At 42.3% G+C, this 23,359-nt stretch overlaps 1 protein-coding gene across 1 annotated transcript; it reads left to right on the top strand.

Moving 5' to 3' along the window:
• The first annotated feature begins 9,109 nt into the window (after positions 1–9,109).
• Positions 9,110–17,697, top strand: LOC135786275 (uncharacterized). Its single transcript, XM_073814445.1, has 4 exons — positions 9,110–9,189; positions 12,585–12,637; positions 12,850–13,604; positions 17,584–17,697. Exons 1-4 carry the CDS (start codon positions 9,161–9,163, stop codon positions 17,695–17,697), a joined length of 951 nt encoding a protein of 316 aa, XP_073670546.1. The 5' UTR covers positions 9,110–9,160.
• The last annotated feature ends 5,662 nt before the right edge of the window (positions 17,698–23,359 follow it).

The raw sequence follows: 23,359 nt of genomic DNA, 5'->3' as shown, positions 1-23,359 counted from the left end.
TACTGTATCCGTAAGAATCATAGACAGTAAAAGATAAGAGATCCGTAAATCTTAGCAAGGTAGCCAATGCTTGTCAATAGCCTACTGGTACTCGGTAGGTCCTAAAGATGGCGGCATGATGTAAAAGATCACGTGACTGAAATCCATCTATAAAGGCTAGATGTAGGCGGAGTCTATAACGTCATCACCTGGCCATCACCTCAAACAAGCTCTCTCACTCGTTGCATTGTGTTTTAATGGTGCATGTACTTTTAAATGACCATAACTTGCTACATTTTCTACCCATTTTCAAATGGTTTGGTTTCTTATAAACGTTATTAACGTGGCTATAATTCTGGGCGCTTTAACATGTTTCATGAAAATTATGCATAAGTGTGCAGTGTCATAGGTACATCTCTGACATTTATAACAAACCAAATCGGTAGAAAATTGAGCAAGTTATGTTTATTTAAAAGTAGTGATAGACCAATATATCGGCGCAATTTTTGCGAGTTTTATGTGTATCGGCATCGGCCGATACGTGGCTACACTACAGACATAGTACACAAAAATACACAAACACAACATTAAACATTAAATACAAACATACACTAATACTCAAAATATACTTAAACACTTTGTCAGACCATAAAGCTGTGAAAATAGTCAAGGCTAAACTCTCGGGCCACGATACACAGGCAAACAGAAACCGCAACGCATAGATGACGCAGATCTGGGTGGTGCACGGTCACACAGAAACAGTAACGCTCAGATGACGTGCATCCAAGTGGCACACAATCACCCCTTTTATATCATACTTAACGAGGATTTCTCTGATTCACCAATTAGCTAATGATTTAACCTCCAACGCCTCAATGCATATTGCCACAACAGCAACAATGTTAATAGAATAAAACATATACTGTAGGCTTAATATACAAAAAGGGAAATTATGCTGCTATAATGAAACAAAGACAAAAGCAAAAGACAATAGCGGACCGATTGAATGCCTAAGTAGGCTATAGTCCAAATAACCAGTTCTGTACCATGTTACTCAAGAAATGTATCATAAAGAGTATCTTCAAACACTTCACTATATCTTAAAGAACAAACTGAATAAAAAAATAATATATAATACCTGACAGCAAGTCAAGATTAATTACAAGAACATTTTGCAAGCTGGTGACTTGATTACATAAAAATCTTAACATTAGGTAAATCGTGTCTGTTGACATATTTATTTGTCTGTACTGATTTTAGCATTTAAAAAGTATAATATTTCTGGAACGGGGTGAGTGCAATCTACTGCACCAATGACATTATGGAAATCTGTAACACCATTGTGACTGTGCTAATGTATAACTTTATGGAGTAATCTGTTGTAATTCATGTTACTTGTAATCTTTTAGAACTCCTGCTTGATGTGGATGAATCTTCTGTGGCCAGGGAAAGTGATAAATATGTGGGCTAGTGAATTCAGTGCTAGATATTTCTTCTTGCAACTTGTTTCTCTATTGAGGTTTCTGCATGTCCAAAAGAATAAAGGAACATGCTAAAGAATTTCAGCACTACGCAGACCATCTGTGGGACAATGAGAGTGTGGCTCTGTGCTATCCTGCGTAATTGTATCTTTGATCATGGGTACTTGGCCAGCAACATCAAGAGCACGTGCATCAAGAAAGCAATGAGTGTGCACCGTTAAATACGTTCAGGAAGATGAATTCTCTGATGATCAAAGCATCGCTTTCTGTCTCACAAAGCGGTTCCTGTTGGGGATCTCATACTAGACTGATGGTGCCACAAGGGGAGAGGTCAGGTCGGAGTGTTTTGAGTGCAGCTCTCCGCTTTCGTTGCGTACTTTTTCAAAAGGTTGTAGATCAGCTTCTCCACAGATTGCACTGACTACAGCTTGAGTGTGTCCTCACCTGAAACTATCGCCATTATCAAAATTTGAAATTGAAACTTGGTGGGAGAGGATAGATAAAACAAACAGCACTTTGAAACAATTGCTCTGGTTTACTGCCTTTTAATCACAAGGTAACCACTTTACGTGCTATAAGCACTTATGAACGGTTTTATCGGTGTCATTGCTGCGGTTACGCACATGGACTAGAGTTAACTTCCGGTCTATGCTTATTTATCGGTCTGGCTGATGACTAAACTGACCTCTGGAACAAATACCTTGTGGAAATAAAATGTTTCAGTTTCCAAAAGATGAGAGAAGATGGTGAGCATAGATCCCCGCTGTGCAGATTTGCCAGCCAGGCAAGAGGATCTCTCGTGCTATAGCACCACTTATGGTTCTACAACTGATCTATATAAATGAATGGATTGCGCATAGAAGACTAAAGTAAACGTCATTGACATACATTCAAAATCATGAGTTTCACTCGGGCAAGATAAGGAATATATAGATGGTTTCATCGGACGCACGTGCAGTGACGCAATTACGCATCTGGTCGAAACTTTACTTCCTTGTTTAATGGTCTAACTAGTGGCTAAACTGAACTCTGGAACAAAAACCTTGTCAAAAATAACAAATGTTTTGGTATCCTATAGACAGGGGGAGATGACGATCATAAATCGCCACTACTGTATGTGAAGGGAGGTTTGGCAGCCGGTTTGTAGTTAACATTGTATACAATGTATACATTTGTATATATACGTTTGCGCTGTAAGAATGAACAGAGAGACTTCACATATGAAAACAGAGACTAGTAAAGGTGCTGTTTTACCATTGAAATAGTCCAGGCAAAATAGCGTTTTACGACAGACTAATTGTAAAAGAATTTTTTTCACCATAGATCATTTCTATGAGGTGTCCAGAACAACATACTAAAAGTCCTAAGAAATCCTAGTTGAGGAAATATGTTAATTTCTCATCAATCCGAAATGTGTGTCAATAAGGCCATACTACAGTACAACCCAATGGGGCTATTTTTTCCCTTTACTCCTATCAAAATGAAACTTTACACAATGAAAGTACCCATGAAAAGTAAATTTTTTTGTATTACAAGTTGCTTTGAAAATTAAATTTAATATGCAAATGAGCTATACACTAATCGAATATGCCCAAAATACACCCAAAAGTAACTTTTTGGTATTACAAGTTTCTTTTGAAATGAATTTGAATATCCACATGAGCTTTACACTTATTTAATATGTCCTAATTTGCATAGGCAGAAACATCATTCATATGTTTGATAAATATATCAGCCCAATGTTCATCCAATCATCCTGCTGCTTTTAGACTGGCCTCTAACCTGAAAACTGCCTGGCTTGGTAGTTCCTGCCAGCTGTATAACCCCCACCGGTATAATCTTCAGGGTCACGGAGGAACACAAGCCTCCCCACCACAACAAGGTAGCAACAGAAGGGGAGGCCTTTTTCGTGTTTTTGTTTTTTGGTGATTTTGTTTTTACATCTTTTTTTAAATCCAGCCTGGATCCTCGACCCCTTCTCTGTGGCTCATGGTTCTGGCACCTCCTATATCAGTTCCTGGTTTGTTCTTTGCTTAGTTCTTCCCCTCTGGGTCATATTCATCTGATAAATCAGGCACCTGTGAGTTTGTACAGCTATTACCACAACATTTTCCACAAATGTTAGTGCAAGGGGGTCCATGTTTTTTGCATGTGCATCTCTTTGTGCTGCAGTCTTTCTTGCAACTACAGTGGACGTAACTATCAACTCCAAAAGTGCAGCAGTAAGTAAACATGATTTTAAATGGTATGGATCAATCTTTCTGCAAATGTAATGATTGAGCTGAAGTTTAGAGCTGCTGTGTGCATCATGCCATCCAGATCTGAAGCCCGGAAAATGCCGCTATAAAGTATAATGTGGTTATAATGTAACGCTATAGCCTAAAATGTAAGTGAGCATCTTATTTATGTATTTAATTTTTTTCGATTCAATTTTATTTATATAGCGCTTTTCACAATTTGGTACCTTTTAGACCTATGCGTATTGGTTTAGTCACAGCAGTGATTAACAAAAATTCGGCTAAGACCAGCATAAGCTGGTAACTGGTTTTTGCTGATTTAAGGTGGCAGTAGCTGGTTTAAGCTGGTCCTCCCAGCCTGGGAAAAAATTGACATGGTGTTGGCTCGTTACGCTGCTTGGCTGATCAGTCATTATTGGCATTAATCTCCCATCCAAAACATGGCACCCCCAAGGTTTTGGGTCCATAGGTTCACTTCCCCCTTTCCACTTCATCATTTGGTAAAAGACCCAACGACTATGGAACTTTGCAGCTGCTGACGTTGGAGGAAGAGATTGAGCTTCCACTGGAGATGAGTTCTGAGTTACTTTAATAAAGAATTGCCTGTTATCTCAGCATGTCCAGTGATTCATCCTTTTGCCCCCATACAGTGATACTAGAGCTTTTTCACCTGCAATGATGATGCCTTTTCCCACATTTTCCTGTGACTGGCTAAACACCTTAGCTTGTTTGAGAAAGCTTGTGTCATTCTTTACTTTTTTCAGTGCCATCCCCTTCCTATGCCAAATAGACGAGATGTAGAATTACAGCCTCAAAATGATTGTGGTTGGATTGTTTGAAGAGCTCGATGTGTCATCTTGAATGGAAAAAGTCTGAAATCATTTAGTTGCTTTTAAATAAAAATCTATAATATGGTATAGGTTTTCGTTCCCTAATTAAAATGTAAGTATGGAAAACAATCAATTACACATTCTTAATAAAAATGTCATTTAAATTCTGAAACATAAGAGGATTTTATATAAATTGTTTCAGCACTGACTCATAATAGTGCCCCAACAAAATAAATGGCCAATTGCACTGCATTGTAATGAATGTATTTTGTAATGCAATTTTTTTTACCCATATCAATGCTGCAAGGAAACCTCAGGTACATTTATGCTGTTATACTAGTGACCTTAAGAAAAAAGGAATCAGTCTTTCTTGTGTTTTGTTAATAAATTTACTGTATTGATCTATTTTTTAGCTTAACATGCATTTAAATTGTACAGATTTTGCTAGTGCTGCAATTCAGATTGCTTTAGTGAGGCAATTTTATCAGATGAATATAACCCAGAGTGGAAGAACCAAGTAAAGAACAAACCAGGAAATGATATGGGGGTGCCCGAACCAAAAGCCACAGAGAAGGGGTTGAGGATCCAGGCTGGATAAAAAACATAAAAAAATGTAATAACAAAAACACACACAAAAAACACAACTCTCCCCTTCTGTTCAGGCTTGTGTTACTCCGTGACCCTGAAGATTATACCGGTGGGGGTTATACAGCTGGCAGGACTTACCAAGCCAGGCAGTTTTCAGGTTAGAGGCCAGTCTAAAAGCAGCAGGATGATTGGATGAACATTGGGCTGATATATTTATAAAAACATATGAATGATGTTTCTGCCTATGCAAATTAGGACATATTAAATAAGTGTAAAGCTCATGTGGATATTCAAATTCATTTCAAAAGAAACTTGTAATACCAAAAAGTTACTTTTGGGTGTATTTTGGGCATATTCGATTAGTGTATAGCTCATATGCATATTAAATTTAATTTTCAAAGCAACTTGTAATACAAAAAAATTTACTTTTCATGGGTACTTTCATTGTGTAAAGTTTCATTTTGATAGGAGTAAAGGAAAAAAATAGCCCCATTGGGGTGTATTGTAGTCTGGCCTTATTGGCACACATTTCGGATTGATGAGAAATTAACATATTTCCTCAACTAGGATTTCTTAGGACTTTTAGTATGTTGTTCTGAACATCTCATAGAAATGATCTATGCTGAAAAAAATTCTTTTACAATTACTTCTATTTTTTGCTCCAAAATGAGTTAGTTTGCCTGGACTAAAATGCATCCTATTAATTTAATAGAATGTTTGTGCATACCAGTATGGAGGTGTGGTGGCTGCAGTATTGTGAAATCGTGCGCAATCAAGTAATTTATAAAGATCAGTGGGTTCTTCATTGCTGCATTATGACACTTACAGTGATTTCCCTATGATTTTGATTTTAATATAAAATACTATCTGGGTATAAACACCCACCGTGGAAACACACAAAGATATGTCATATAATAAAATCTTAGAATAAAAACAGAGTAGGACAAGCACAATGGCATACTAATATAGTACATGCGATACAGTGGATAATACAGAATAACTCTTTTGAATTGCTACAGAATTATGCTGAACTGGTTTCTACGCCTTCAGACGTTTCAGTACATGGTACATTTCATTTCTTTATTTAAGAAATTCAAATGCATTCATAAACACATTTACGTCAACAACTCAAACAGGAAAATTCTGAAGCAGCCAACTATGCAAACATATAACAATAGGAAGTGTGAAATGATTTTTAAAATCAAATGATAATCATGATGAAATTATTAATATTAAATTAACAATTATTTTTGATAGAGTACAGAATATTTATGATTTGTTTTTTTATTAGGACTTTGTGTCCCTTAAGTTGATGGTAGAACATTTCCATACTTTTCCAAGAGACTTTGATTATGTTTTAATATTTTGTTATATGTAACTAAAAGTATGCAAATGGCTTCAAGAATATACCACCTTGTAAATAAGTTTTTTTTATGTCAACAAAATCTAGAAAAGGCATTTAGCTGATTTTGCCTTATATTATGTAATTTTTTATCCCAAATCTAGTGCTAAGTGATTAAGTATTAAAAGTTGCATATTTGAAAAAAACCTAATAGAATACTAATTCTAATATGAATATAAAAAGTGCTGTGTTTTTAATATGCGATTTTTGAAACACTGAAATAAAAACAGAATCCACCTTAACTTTTTTATAGCTGCTGTTTTACGCAATGAACGCTCAATGTCATTCCTGCTGTCATTATCTTGTCATAAATTTCCACCCACTAAAATATGTTCCTCTAAAGTGATTGTCCTTATCCTTTATACTGTCGTTTCTTACCTTACACTCCCTCTTCTTTCTTGCCTGTGCCTTTGGCCAAACAACAGTCAAGGAAAATAACTAACTCTACCAAGGCCTTCTTTGTTATTTTAGACTTACTTATTGAAGTAATTTGAGAAACTTGCCTCACAACTTCAGATTGGCAAACACCAGAGCCACCTTATACACACTTCTGGTATCACCACAGCATTTACTTTCATTTAATGTCAAATCACTTAATCTGCTTCCCTATGTCTCTCCATGGCATCATTTTGTTCTGTGTTTTTCATTCATGCATCCTGTATCAGAAAAGATCAAAGTCTCAAAAAGTGCAATAAGTCTCAATCTTACTTACACTTTCCTCAGTATCATGGTCAATGCAATAATTTAAATTTGTAAACCACTACAAAATAGTCTAACCTGGTCCAGTTTTACAAGTGTCAGAAATGTCATTATTAGACAGGTCTAAAATTGTTTATGACATATTTAGGCTCGCATTGTTAGAAATTGTCTACTTCATTGCGTAGAACCAAAGGCTCCATACGTATATGCTGCAATTCAAAATTACAAATAAATAAAGACCTGTCATGCCACAATGGGTGTGCCATGACAATAGGTATGCACGTCTTGATAATTATAAGATGTCCTTGACTAAAACATAATAATATGAAGGAACATAAATCAGTACAAAACATTTTAGTTAAAATATTCTTACCTGGTCCATAAATTTAAAATTAAAAAATAAAGAGTTATGAGGTGAAATAACAAACATTTTAGAGTTTCTTATAGCTTTAAGATATTATAGGATATTAGAAAGTTATTTTATCTTTCCACTATCCCTATTTAAGTGCCAAATTTCATGGCTGAACAGCTTTTATAAGCAAACATGTTCTGACATTTTTGTTAAAAGTATCTTCAGGTATTACATTACAAATCTCATTAATAACAAATAAGAAGAAACTACACGGTGGGACTCAAATGTGTGATGGACACACCCAATGACTTCAAAACAACAACTGTTGACAACTGACAGCAATAGTCATGCATGATAACAAAAATCATTGTGTACAGTATATGTTCGGATATGCCTATATTAAAAGTTGTTGTAAACTCTGTTCACACCCAAACATGTATTAAAGAAATAAGGTATAGGCTACCTGTGAAATACGTGCCTTTGGTAATTTGGAATTGATTTATTAATTTATTTATACTTCGTGTCATCATGAGCCTGCATTTCATTTTTAATCTGGTCAGTACTCCTTCGGCATCTGCATTAAGGAGATTCTCCGTCAGTTTCACAACAGACATGCTTATCCGTTTCATAATCACAAAACACATGCGCTTTTTCTTAAAACAAATTTAGTTCAAACTATGATTCTTTAAACAAAACTTATTTATAACCAGTTTATGTAACCTACTGTGTTGAGCACAAAATTAAAAGACAGATGTCAGATAAGGTGGTTTAAATTAAATATTTTATGAGACAAAATATCTGATTCTTATCAGTGTTTGAATGATGTTAAAGATTTGGGGGGGTTCCCTAGCTAATAGCGTAGCTGTGGTTTTACAAAGTAAGATGTCCTAGATCAACATTTTTATAATAAAAAATACCCTGAACTGAAACCCATAAACCATGATCATTTGCTACCCCTCATATTAGTGTAGAATAATACTTTGAGAAGATTTTTTGAAAAGCCCCTAAAAGATGACTAAAGATAATAATTAAAGACTCTTACCATCAATAAGGTGAAAATAATTCACACTCAGAGACATTGACTCGTCTGTCAATTCCTCCATAAAACAACGTGATGTGCACTTGAGAGTTTACATTGATTTCAGACAGAAATCTTTTGGATAAGTTGCGGAATTTGGACAAATAATTGACAGTATCGCTTTGTGCCAGCGCTGCAGGAGAATTTTAAATTCATGTAGTATTTTAATCTTAGTAAAAACCAGAGGACCACCCTAATTTAGATTTTTTGCTTTAAAGGGGGTCCCTTAATGCTTAGGGTCCACCCCAGCCCCCCTTTCAATTTGAACGCTTCAACATTAGCTGATACACATTGTTTGGATATACACCCTGTATTGTTGACAGGAAAAAAGAATAACACTGTGTCAGTCTCTTTTGGTATGCGCGCTAAAGCAATCAGTCACCAAATTACCACACCTTACAAACGTCAACGTTTAAAACATCATCTAAAAAATGTTCTCCCTAGTTTGACAATTTACCTCAAAGAGGACAAATCACGGGACGCTCTGCAAGGACAATTACACCTATTAGTCCGCATGGTTATGAATTTGTACAGCAATAAAAGGTAGGATAGATCAAATCTTATTTGTTGATTAAAGTCTTATCTTTAATCTTTACATTAAAAGTTGTTATTTATTTATTTAAGATAATTTAATAATGTATAACATTTAGGGCTGAAAAATAATCATTTAAAACATCTTAAAAATCCTTCTGTTTGTCCTGTCGCCTTTGATGATCGTATTTTTTTATTTAGTTTATACATGTAATGAAACATTTGGGTAGTTATTAAGTTGATGGAATTTTAAACAACCACACAGAAGAGAGCGTTGTTTTCTGTCAAATAAATTAAAATGATGATCACAAGCCATACCCAAATTGATAAAATTTTTTGCTTCTAGAGATATGAAATGTGACTTAACTCCTACTTATTGTAGCCTAATGCTACATTACAATCTTTGCATTCTTAATTTTATTTTTTTTAAAAGAGATACTGCTTAGATATTTATGAATTGATCTGTTGGTTGAATATGTTTAGACTGAATTGAGGGGGTTTGGGGGGGGCTTGGGGGATCCGGGAACCCTCATAAGGCATTAGAACCCCCTATAAGAAGTAAAAAAATATACTTAGGGGGTCCCTCAAGTATTTTTATTTTAGTAAAGATAATGCTTGAAGTCTATTTTTAAGCTGGTGTCTCTTTAAAAATGCGAACGCACATCTATGAGCGCATTATTGTTTTATACCTGCTTATACACCGCTCAGATAAGCTATTTTAAAGAAAACTGGCTTTAACTCATTTAGCAGACGCTTTTGTCCAAAGCGACTTACAAATGAGGTGAACAATAGAAGCAATTAGAGAAAATTAGAGAACACCAATACATAACTGCAATTAAACTAGTCTCATCAAGTATAACACAGTACACATAGCCAAGGGTTAGTTTTTTATGCAGGTAATGTGATAAAGATACAGATGAAACTTTATATGCGAAAGCAACTTGCTCCTAACTACAATAATGCAATTTGCACTCAGTTTGTTGAATGATCCACAAAACCACTAATACTAGATGTCCTAAGTCAAACTTTATATTTTGAAATGCTTAATAAACTACGCAGCCTTTAAACACAAAACATAGCATACATATTACATAAATCATACAGTTGTATTTTAAGGTAGCAATCCCCTTTTTAAATATTAAAAAAGGTTGAAAGGTTCTTTACAGTAATGCCATAGAATGCCAACTTTTTTATTTCCTCAAAAAAACCATTTAGTCAAAGGTTCTTTAAAGAACCATTTATTTCTTACATTTATATAATCTGAAAATCTTTTTTTGACACAATGAATCTTTTTAATAAACAGAATGGTTCTTCGGATGTTGAATGGTTTTTATAGAAACATTTGGACAACAATGAAAATAAACAAAACCTCAATTAATATCAATAATCACTCTGGAATAAAAATAAACAAGAATATGATTGGCTGATGTTTTGACAGGAAATGCTCCATGACTATGATTTTTATTTATAATGCTTTGACCTGAAAAGTTATTTGTACGACAGTTATTTTCTGGTGCAGCCCAAAGAAAAAGAGACAAAACAATCTTAAACTTGGAATTTTAATTAAGTCCGATTACTAAGGATCCATGGTAAATTCACACATAAAACAGTGGCCCTCCTGGCGCCATCTGCTGGCCCACAATTTGAAAATCACCGCCCTACAGCATTTAAATCATCAAGTCATTTTTTTATTAAAACAAAGCTAAAACTTTCGCTAAAAATAAGGCTATGTTTTTTTTTAAAATACCAATACCTTCACAATATAATAATAAAAAATAATGTATAAATGTGTTCCTAATTAAATAAAATTGGATTAAATACAGACATAACTTAAAATTACTCGAGCACAGTCATGGTTACTTTATGGTAAAGTTTAATCTGGATCAAAATGATCCAGATTTGGAAATCCAGTTTTTTTTTTTTTTGCTATCCAGGATAAGGTAAACCATCTCACTTTTTTCACAATAGCTGTTTAGCTTTATTTATGATAAAACACGGCTATGACCGCTTCACTCAACGGTTCTATTTATCACTGCGCCCTTAGCAACACCCTTAGCAACCACACGTATCAGTTTGAGAACGGTTTGTTGTTTTTATTTGAGCTTTCATGCAAATTACAAATTGGAACGTTGTTGTTCATGGTCAGGGACTATTTTTTCCAGGGGAAGGAATGCTTTTATTGATTTAACTTCATGAAAGTTGCACTAATATATTTTTTTTACTTTAATATTGTGTTGTAACCGTTTTATAAAAGCAATAAGGTACTCGAGGCAAGTGCTGTATCTTGAATAACTTCACAATACAGCACAGCCCCTGGTACCTTATTGCTTACATAAAGGATTAGTAAACAGTCACTACTCTCCTTCACCTGGATCAGTCTGACCATTTATCCCTCTGTCTCACGTCTACATAATACATCTCTCATCAAAAGAACCAAGCCTTCTTTGAGAACCATAAGAACTTGGCCACAAGGGGCGTCTACTCAACTCCTGGACTTTTTTGATTGTACTCAGTGGAATTTATTTGCATATAAATTGAGTATAAATGACACCTCTACTGTCCTGTCATACCTGCAATTCTGCATCGACAATGTTACTGTTGAGAAAATCATCAGATGTTATCCTAGTAATAAGCCATGGATGACACAGGACATTAAGCTTTGGTTGAGAGAGCGGGACTCAGCTTTAAGAGCAGGTGATGTTGAACTTTATCGAACAAATAGTGCATATATTAACCCCGCAGTTTCAGAGAAAAGGCAAGTCCTAAACTAAAACGTTTTAGGTATCTCAACTGAAAAATTACTTACAAATCTTAAAATAGATACACACCAGTAACGTCTTTTCCTAAAGCAAGTTTATAAAAGATGTTTAAACAGGCCTAAATGTTTTCCGCTGACAAGCACATTTGAAAAAAAAACATGAGAGTACATGAAAACAGAGCAGACTGGCAGCAAATTTCTCTGCATGCTTTCCAATAAATCTTGGGGTACTGTGATAGCAAATGCCATTTAGACTGTGCAGTATCACATACACAATACAACCAAACTCACAAAATATTGACTAAAGACAATATAGACTTGTAAAGCTAACCAGTAAGACGTCAAAATAACCAACTAGCAAAAAAGTAACCTACATAATCATCATTTTTATAAACGCTCGTTGATGTCACTTTCGAGCGGTTGGGTACTCAAGCCATTATTAATTCCCTCTCAGAATATACCAAGGATCACATTTTTTTAAATAGGTTGCTCACAATTGAAAATGTAAATTGTCAGTCAAAGAAAGTCTCACTCAAATCACTGAAATCTTTTTCCTTTTTTTCGCCTGTATCTATTTTTCACTTTCTTTCACTCCTCAAATGTAACTACAATACTATGCATTTTACAAATTATATTTTTTTAATTTTAGCAGGTCCTTTATTTCAAAGTATAATGGCAAAAGAAAAACTTTCCTCACCATATGTAAGTGAATCTTTTTACATTTTGTTTCTTTGTATATATACAATATGTATAAAATGAACTTAAATAATATGTATGTAAATAATATAATATGACATTAAATATTGATGATTGAAATTATTTTTCATAAAATAGATAATATCAATTAAATATTTATTTTTAGATAAACACTCTTAAATAACATCTTATACAAATGTTTTTATTTTATTTAATAGTATGTATATGGTGGACATTGTGTGGAGGAACTGATGCTTCAACAACCACAACTGTTGCTCCAACAACCACAACAGTTGATCCAACCACCACCACAGATGCTCCAACCACCACCACAGTTGCTCAAACAACCACAACTGTTGCTCCAACAACCACAACTGTTGCTCCAACAACCACAACTGCTGCTCTAACGACCACAACTGTTGCCCCAACCACCACAGTTGCTCCAACAACCACAACTGCTACTCCAACGACCACAACAGTTGCCCCAACAACCACAGTTGCTCCAACGACGACAACTGTTGCTCCAACAACCACAACTGTTGCTCCAACCACCACCACAGTTGCTCCAACCACCACCACAGTTGCTCAAACAACCACAACTGCTTCTCCAACGACCACAACAGTTGCCCCAACCACCACAGTTGCTCCAACAACGACAACTGTTGCTCCAACAACCACCACGGTTGCTCCAACCACCACCACAGTTGTTCCAACAACCACAACTGTTGCTCCAACGACCACAACTGTTGCTCCAACACCCACAACTGTTACACCAACGACCACCACAGTTGCTCCAACGACCACAACTGTTGCTCCAACGACCACAACTGTTGCACCAACGACCACAACTGTTGCACTAACAACCACCACAGTTGCTCCAACAACCACAACTGCTGCTCCAAGGACTACAACAGTTGCCCCAACCACAACTGTTGCTCCAACGACCACAACTGTTGCACCAACAACCACAACAGTTGCCCCAACCACCACACTTGCTCTCACAACCACAACTGCTGCTCCAAGGACTACAACAGTTGCCCCAACCACAACTGTTGCTCCAACGACCACAACTGTTGCACCAACGACCACAACAGTTTCCCCAACCACCACACTTGCTCTCACAACCACAACTGTTGCTCCAACGACCACAACTGTAGCACCAATGACCACAACAGTTCCTCCAACAACCACAACTATTGCTCCAACGACCACCACAGTTGCCCCAACCACCACAGTTGCTCCAACGACGACAACTGTTGCTCCAAAAACCACCACGGCTGCTCCAACCACCACCACAGTTGTTCCAACGACCACAACTGTTGCTCCAACGACCACAACTGTTGCTCCTACAACCACAACTGCTGCTCCAACGACCACAACAGTTGCCCCAACCACCACAGTTGCTCCAACAACGACAACTGTTGCTCCAACAACCACCACGGTTGCTCCAACCACCACCACAGTTGCTCCAACGACCACAACTGTTGCTCCAACCACCACCACAGTTGCTCAAACAACCACAACTGTTGCTCCAACAACTACAACTGCTGCTCCAACGACCACAACCGTTGCTCCAACAACCACCACGGCTGCTCCAACCACCACCACAGTTGTTCCAACGACCACAACTGTTGCTCCAACGACCACAACTGTTGCTCCAACAACCACAACTGCTGCTCCAACGACCACAACAGTTGCCCCAACCACCACAGTTGCTCCAACAACGATCACTGTTGCTCCAACAACCACCACGGTTGCTCCAACCACGACCACAGTTGCTCCAACGACCACAACTGTTGCTCCAACGACCACAACTGTTGCTCTAACGACCACTACTGTTGCTCCAACGACCACAACTGTTGCACCAACAACCACAACTGTTGCACCAACGACCACCACAGTTGCTCCAACGACCACAACTGTTGCTCCAACAACAACAACTGCTGCTCCAACGACTACAACAGTTGCCCCAACCACAACTGTTGCTCCAACGACCATACCTGTTGCACAAACGACCACAACTGTTGCACCAACGACCACCACAGTTGCTCCAACGACCACAACTGTTGCTCCAACAACCACAACTGCTGCTCCAACGACTGTTGCCCCAACCAGCACAGTTGCTCTAACAACCACAACTGTTGCTCCAACGACCACAACTGTAGCACCAATGACCACAACAGTTCCTCCAACAACGACAACTGTTGCTCCAACGACCACCACAGTTGCCCCAACCACCACAGTTGCTCCAACGACGACAACTGTTGCTCCAACAACCACCACGGCTGCTCCAACAACCACCACGGTTGTTCCAACGACCACAACTGTTGCTCCAACGACCACAACTGTTGCTCCAATGATCACAACTGTTGCTCCAACAACCACAACTGCTGCTCCAACCACCACCACAGTTTCTCCAACCACCACCACAGTTGCTCAAACAACCACAACTGTTGCTCCAACAACTACAACTGCTGCTCCAACGACTACAACCGTTGCTCCAACCACCACAGTTGCTCCAACCACCACAGTCGCTTCAACGACGACAACTGTTGCTCCAACAACCACCACGGCTGCTCCAACCACCACCACAGTTGTTCCAACGACCACAACTGTTGCTCCAACGACCACAACTGTTGCTCCAACAACCACAACAGTTGCCCCAACCACCACAGTTGCTACGACAACTGTTGCTCCAACAACCACCACGGTTGCTCCAACCACCACCACAGTTGCTCCAACGACCACAACTGTTGCTCCAACAACGACAACTGTTGCTTCAACAACCACAACTGCTGCTCCAACCACCACCACAGTTGCTTCAACCACCACCACAGTTGCTCCAACCACCACCACAGTTGCTCAAACAACCACAACTGTTGCTCCAACAACTACAACTGCTGCTCCAACGACCACCACCGTTGCTCCAACGACCACCACCGTTGCTCCAACAACCACCACGGCTGCTCCAACCACCACCACAGTTGTTCCAACGACCACAACTGTTGCTCCAACGACCACAACTGTCGCTCCAACAACCACAACTGCTGCTCCAACGACCACAACAGTTGCCCCAACCACCACAGTTGCTCCAACAACGACAACTGTTGCTCCAACAACCACCACGGTTGCTCCTACCACCACCACAGTTGCTCCAACAACTACAACTGTTGCTCCAACGACCACAACTGTTGCTCTAACGACCACTACTGTTGCTCCAACGACCACAACTGTTGCACCAACGACCACAACTGTTGCACCAACGACCACCACAGTTGCTCCAACGACCACAACTGTTGCTTTAACAACCACAACTGCTGCTCCAACGACTACAACAGTTGCCCCAACCACAACTGTTGCTCCAACGACCACAACTGTTGCACAAATGACCACAACAGTTGCACCAACGACCACCACAGTTGCTCCAACGACCACAACTGTTGCTCCAACAACTACAACTGCTGCTCCAACGACCACAACCGTTGCTCCAACAACCACCACGGCTGCTCCAACCACCACCACAGCTGCCCCAACCACCACAGTTGCTTCAACGACGACAACTGTTGCTCCAACAACCACCCCGGCTGCTCCAACCACCACCACAGTTGTTCCAACGACCACAACTGTTGCTCCAACGACCACAACTGTTGCTCCAACAACCACAACAGTTGCCCCAACCACCACAGTTGCTACGACAACTGTTGCTCCAACAACCACCACGGTTGCTCCAACCACCACCACAGTTGTTCCAACGACCACAACTGTTGCTCCAACAACGACAACTGTTGTTCCAACAACCACAACTGCTGCTCCAACAACCACCACAGTTGCTCCAACCACCACCACAGTTGCTCCAACCACCACCACAGTTGATCAAACAACCACAACTGTTGCTCCAACAACTACAACTGTTGCTCCAACGACCACAACTGTTGCTCCAACAACCACAACTGCTGCTCCAACGACCACAACTGTTGCACCAACGACCACAACTGTTGCTCCAACGACCACAACTGTTGCTCTAACGACCACTACTGTTGCTCCAACGACCACAACTGTTGCTCCAACGACCACAACTGTTGCTCCAACGACCACAACAGTTGCCCCAACAACCACCACGGCTGCTCCAACCACCACCACAGTTGTTCCAACGACCACAACTGTTGCTCCAACGACCACAACTGTTGCTCCAACAACCACAACAGTTGCCCCAACCACCACAGTTGCTCCAACAACAACCACTGTTGCTCCATCAACCACCACGGTTGCTCCAACCACCACCACAGTTGCTCCAACGACTACAACTGTTGCTCCAACGACCACAACTGTTGCACCAACAACCACAACTGTTGAACCAACGACCACCACAGTTGCTCCAACGACCACAACTGTTGCTCCAACAACCACAACTGCTGCTCCAACGACTACAACAGTTGCCCCAACCACAACTGTTGCTCCAACGACCACAACTGTTTCTCCAACAACGGCAACTGTTGCTCCAACAACCACAACTGCTGCTCCAACAACCACCACAGTTGCTCCAACCACCACCACAGTTGCTCCAACCACCACCACAGTTGCTCAAACAACCACAACTGTTGCTCCAACAACTACAACTGTTGCTCCAACGACCACAACTGTTGCTCCAACAACCACAACTGCTGCTCCAACGACCACAACTGTTGCACCAACGACCACAACTGTTGCTTCAACGACCACAACTGTTACTCTAACGACCACTACTGTTGCTCCAACGACCACAACGGTTGCTCCAACAACTACAACTGCTGCTCCAACGACCACAACCGTTGCTCCAACAACCACCACGGCTCCTCCAACCACCACCACAGTTGTTCCAACGACCACAACTGTTGCTCCAACGACCACAACTGTTGCTCCAACAACCACAACTGCTGCTCCAATGACCACAACAGTTGCCCCAACCACCACAGTTGCTCCAACAACAACCACTGTTGCTCCATCAACTACCACGGTTGCTCCATCCACCACCACAGTTGCTCCAACGACTACAACTGTTGCTCCAACGAGCACAACTGTTGCTCTAACGACCACTACTATTGCTCCAACGACCACAACTGTTGCACCAACAACCACAACTGTTGAACCAACGACCACCACAGTTGCTCCAACGACCACAACTGTTGCTCCAACAACCACAACTGCTGCTCCAACGACTACAACTGTTTCTCCAACAACGACAACTGTTGCTCCAACAACCACAACTGCTGCTCCAACAACCACCACAGTTGCTCCAACCACCACCACAGTTGCTCCAACCACCACCACAGTTGCTCAAACAACCACAACTGTTGCTCCAACAACTACAACTGTTGCTCCAACGACCACAACTGCTGCTCCAACGACTACAACTGTTGCTCCAACGACCACAACTGTTGCACCAACAACCACAACTGTTGAACCAACGACCACCACAGTTGCTCCAACGACCACAACTGTTGCTCCAACAACCACAACTGCTGCTCCAACGACTACAACAGTTGCCCCAACCACAACTGTTGCTCCAACGACCACAACTGTTTCTCCAACAACGACAACTGTTGCTCCAACAACCACAACTGCTGCTCCAACAACCACCACAGTTGCTCCAACCACCACCACAGTTGCTCCAACCACCACCACAGTTGCTCAAACAACCACAACTGTTGCTCCAACAACTACAACTGTTGCTCCAACGACCACAACTGTTGCTCCAACAACCACAACTGCTGCTCCAACGACCACAACTGTTGCACCAACGACCACAACTGTTGCTCCAACGACCACAACTGTTACTCTAACGACCACTACTGTTCCTCCAACGACCACAACTGTTGCTCCAACAACTACAACTGCTGCTCCAACGACCACAACCGTTGCTCCAACAACCACCACGGCTGCTCCAACCACCACCACAGTTGTTCCAACGACCACAACTGTTGCTCCAACGACCACAACTGTTGCTCCAACAACCACAACTGCTGCTCCAATGACCACAACAGTTGCCCCAACCACCACAGTTGCTCCAACAACAACCACTGTTGCTCCAACGAGCACAACTGTTGCTCTAACGACCACTACTATTGCTCCAACGACCACAACTGTTGCACCAACGACCACAACCGTTGCTCCAACAACCACCACGGCTGCTCCAACCACCACCACAGTTGTTCCAACGACCACAACTGTTGCTCCAACGACCACAACTGTTGCTCCAACAACCACAACTGCTGCTCCAATGACCACAACAGTTGCCCCAACCACCACAGTTGCTCCAACGACTACAACTGTTGCTCCAACGAGCACAACTGTTGCTCTAACGACCACTACTATTGCTCCAACGACCACAACTGTTGCACCAACAACCACAACTGTTGAACCAACGACCACCACAGTTGCTCCAACGACCACAACTGTTGCTCCAACAACCACAACTGCTGCTCCAACGACTACAACAGTTGCCCCAACCACAACTGTTGCTCCAACGACCACAACTGTTTCTCCAACAACGACAACTGTTGCTCCAACAACCACAACTGCTGCTCCAACAACCACCACAGTTGCTCCAACCACCACCACAGTTGCTCCAACCACCACCACAGTTGCTCAAACAACCACAACTGTTGCTCCAACAACTACAACTGTTGCTCCAACGACCACAACTGTTGCTCCAACAACCACAACTGCTGCTCCAACGACCACAACTGTTGCACCAACGACCACAACTGTTGCTCCAACGACCACAACTGTTGCTCTAACGACCACTACTGTTGCTCCAACGACCACAACTGTTGCTCCAACAACTACAACTGCTGCTCCAACGACCACAACCGTTGCTCCAACAACCACCACGGCTACTCCAACCACCACCACAGTTGTTCCAACGACCACAACTGTTGCTCCAACGACCACAACTGTTGCTCCAACAACCACAACTGCTGCTCCAACGACCACAACAGTTGCCCCAACCACCACAGTTGCTCCAACAACAACCACTGTTGCTCCATCAACCACAACTGCTGCTCCAACGACCACAACAGTTGCCCCAACCACCACAGTTGCTCCAACAACAACCACTGTTGCTCCATCAACCACCACGGTTGCTCCAACCACCACCACAGTTGTTCCAACGACTACAACTGTTGCTCCAACGAGCACAACTGTTGCTCTAACGACCACTACTATTGCTCCAACAACCACAACTGTTGAACCAACGACCACCACAGTTGCTCCATCAACCACAACTGCTGCTCCAACGACCACAACAGTTGCCCCAACCACCACAGTTGCTCCAACAACAACCACTGTTGCTCCATCAACCACCACGGTTGCTCCAACCACCACCACAGTTGTTCCAACGACTACAACTGTTGCTCCAACGAGCACAACTGTTGCTCTAACGACCACTACTATTGCTCCAACAACCACAACTGCTGCTCCAACGACTACAACAGTTGTACCAACCACAAATGTTGCTCCAACGACCACAACTGTTTCTCCAACAACGACAACTGTTGCTCCAACAACCACAACTGCTGCTCCAACAACCACCACAGTTGCTCCAACCACCACCACAGTTGCTCCAACCACCACCACAGTTGCTCAAACAACCACAACTGTTGCTCCAACAACTACAACTGTTGCTCCAACGACCACAACTGTTGCTCCAACAACCACAACTGCTGCTCCAACGACCACAACTGTTGCACCAACGACCACAACTGTTGCTCCAACGACCACAACTGTTGCTCTAACGACAACTACTGTTGCTCCAACGACCACAACTGTTGCTCCAACAACTACAACTGCTGCTCCAACGACCACAACCGTTGCTCCAACAACCACCACGGCTGCTCCAACCACCACCACAGTTGTTCCAACGACCACAACTGTTGCTCCAACGACCACAACTGTTGCTCCAACGACCACAACTGTTGCTCCAACAACCACAACTGCTGCTCCAACGACCACAACAGTTGCCCCAACCACCACAGTTGCTCCAACAACAACCACTGTTGCTCCATCAACCACCACGGTTGCTCCAACCACCACAACTGTTGCTCTAACGACCACTACTGTTGCTCCAACGACCACAACTGTTGCTCCAACAACTACAACTGCTGCTCCAACGACCACAACCGTTGCTCCAACAACCACCACGGCTGCTCCAACCACCACCACAGTTGTTCCAACGACCACAACTGTTGCTCCAACGACCACAACTGTTGCTCCAACAACCACAACTGCTGCTCCAACGACCACAACAGTTGCCCCAACCACCACGGCTGCTCCAACCACCACCACAGTTGTTCCAACGACCACAACTGTTGCTCCAACGACGACAACTGTTGCTCCAACAACCACAACTGCTGCTCCAACGACCACAACAGTTGCCCCAACCACCACAGTTGCTCCAACAACAACCACTGTTGCTCCATCAACCACCACGGTTGCTCCAAAAACTACAACTGTTGCTCCAACGAGCACAACTGTTGCTCTAACGACCACTACTATTGCTCCAACAACAACAACTTTTGAACCAACGACCACCACAGTTGCTCCAACGACCACAACTGTTTCTCCAACAACGACAACTGTTGCTCCAACAACCACAACTGCTGCTCCAACAACCACCACAGTTGCTCCAACCACCACCACAGTTGCTCCAACCACCACCACAGTTGCTCAAACAACCACAACTGTTGCTCCAACAACTACAACTGTTGCTCCAACGACCACAACTGTTGCTCCAACAACCACAACTGCTGCTCCAACGACCACAACTGTTGCACCAACGACCACAACTGTTGCTCCAACGACCACAACTGTTGCTCTAACGACAACTACTGTTGCTCCAACGACCACAACTGTTGCTCCAACAACTACAACTGCTGCTCCAACAACCACCACAGTTGCTCCAACCACCACCACAGTTGCTCCAACCACCACCACAGTTGCTCAAACAACCACAACTGTTGCTCCAACAACTACAACTGTTGCTCCAACGACCACAACTGTTGCTCCAACAACCACAACTGCTGCTCCAACGACCACAACTGTTGCACCAACGACCACAACTGTTGCTCCAACGACCACAACTGTTGCTCTAACGACAACTACTGTTGCTCCAACGACCACAACTGTTGCTCCAACAACTACAACTGCTGCTCCAACGACCACAACCGTTGCTCCAACAACCACCACGGCTGCTCCAACCACCACCACAGTTGTTCCAACGACCACAACTGTTGCTCCAAAGACCACAACTGTTGCTCCAACAACCACAACTGCTGCTCCAACGACCACAACAGTTGCCCCAACCACCACAGTTGCTCCAACAACAACCACTGTTGCTCCATCAACCACCACGGTTGCTCCAACCACCACAACTGTTGCTCTAACGACCACTACTGTTGCTCCAACGACCACAACTGTTGCTCCAACAACTACAACTGCTGCTCCAACGACCACAACCGTTGCTCCAACAACCACCACGGCTGCTCCAACCACCACCACGGCTGCTCCAACCACCACCACAGTTGTTCCAACGACCACAACTGTTGCTCCAACGACCACAACTGTTGCTCCAACAACCACAACTGCTGCTCCAACGACCACAACAGTTGCCCCAACCACCACAGTTGCTCCAACAACAACCACTGTTGCTCCATCAACCACAACTGGTGCTCCAACGACCACAACAGTTGCCCCAACCACCACAGTTGCTCCAACAACAACCACTGTTGCTCCATCAACCACCACGGTTGCTCCAACCACCACCACAGTTGCTCCAACGACTACAACTGTTGCTCCAACGAGCACAACTGTTGCTCTAACGACCACTACTATTGCTCCAACAACCACAACTGTTGAACCAACGACCACCACAGTTGCTCCAACGACCACAACTGTTGCTCCAACAACCACAACTGCTGCTCCAACGACTACAACAGTTGCCCCAACCACAACTGTTGCTCCAACGACCACAACTGTTTCTCCAACAACGACAACTGTTGCTCCAACAACCACAACTGCTGCTCCAACAACCACCACAGTTGCTCCAATCACCACCACAGTTGCTCCAACCACCACCACAGTTGCTCAAACAACCACAACTGTTGCTCCAACAACTAAAACTGTTGCTCCAACGACCACAACTGTTGCTCCAACAACCACAACTGCTGCTCCAACGACCACAACTGTTGCACCAACGACCACAATTGTTGCTCCAACGACCACAACTGTTGCTCTAACGACAACTACTGTTGCTCCAACGACCACAACTGTTGCTCCAACAACTACAACTGCTGCTCCAACGACCACAACCGTTGCTCCAACAACCACCACGGCTGCTCCAACCACCACCACAGTTGTTCCAACGACCACAACTGTTGCTCCAACGACGACAACTGTTGCTCCAACAACCACAACTGCTGCTCCAACGACCACAACAGTTGCCCCAACCACCACAGTTGCTCCAACAACAACCACTGTTGCTCCATCAACCACCACGGTTGCTCCAACCACCACCACAGTTGCTCCAACGACTACAACTGTTGCTCCAACGACCACAACTGTTGCACCAACAACCACAACTGTTGAACCAACGACCACCACAGTTGCTCCAACGACCACAACTGTTGCTCCAACAACCACAACTGCTGCTCCAACGACTACAACAGTTGCACCAACCACAACTGTTGCTCCAAC

Source organism: Paramisgurnus dabryanus, chromosome 4 (assembly GCF_030506205.2).
Source record: "Paramisgurnus dabryanus chromosome 4, PD_genome_1.1, whole genome shotgun sequence".
Lineage (NCBI taxonomy): Eukaryota > Metazoa > Chordata > Actinopteri > Cypriniformes > Cobitidae > Paramisgurnus > Paramisgurnus dabryanus.
The sequence above is the reverse complement of the archived record's forward strand: the minus strand, read 5'-3'. Positions and strand labels throughout refer to the sequence as shown.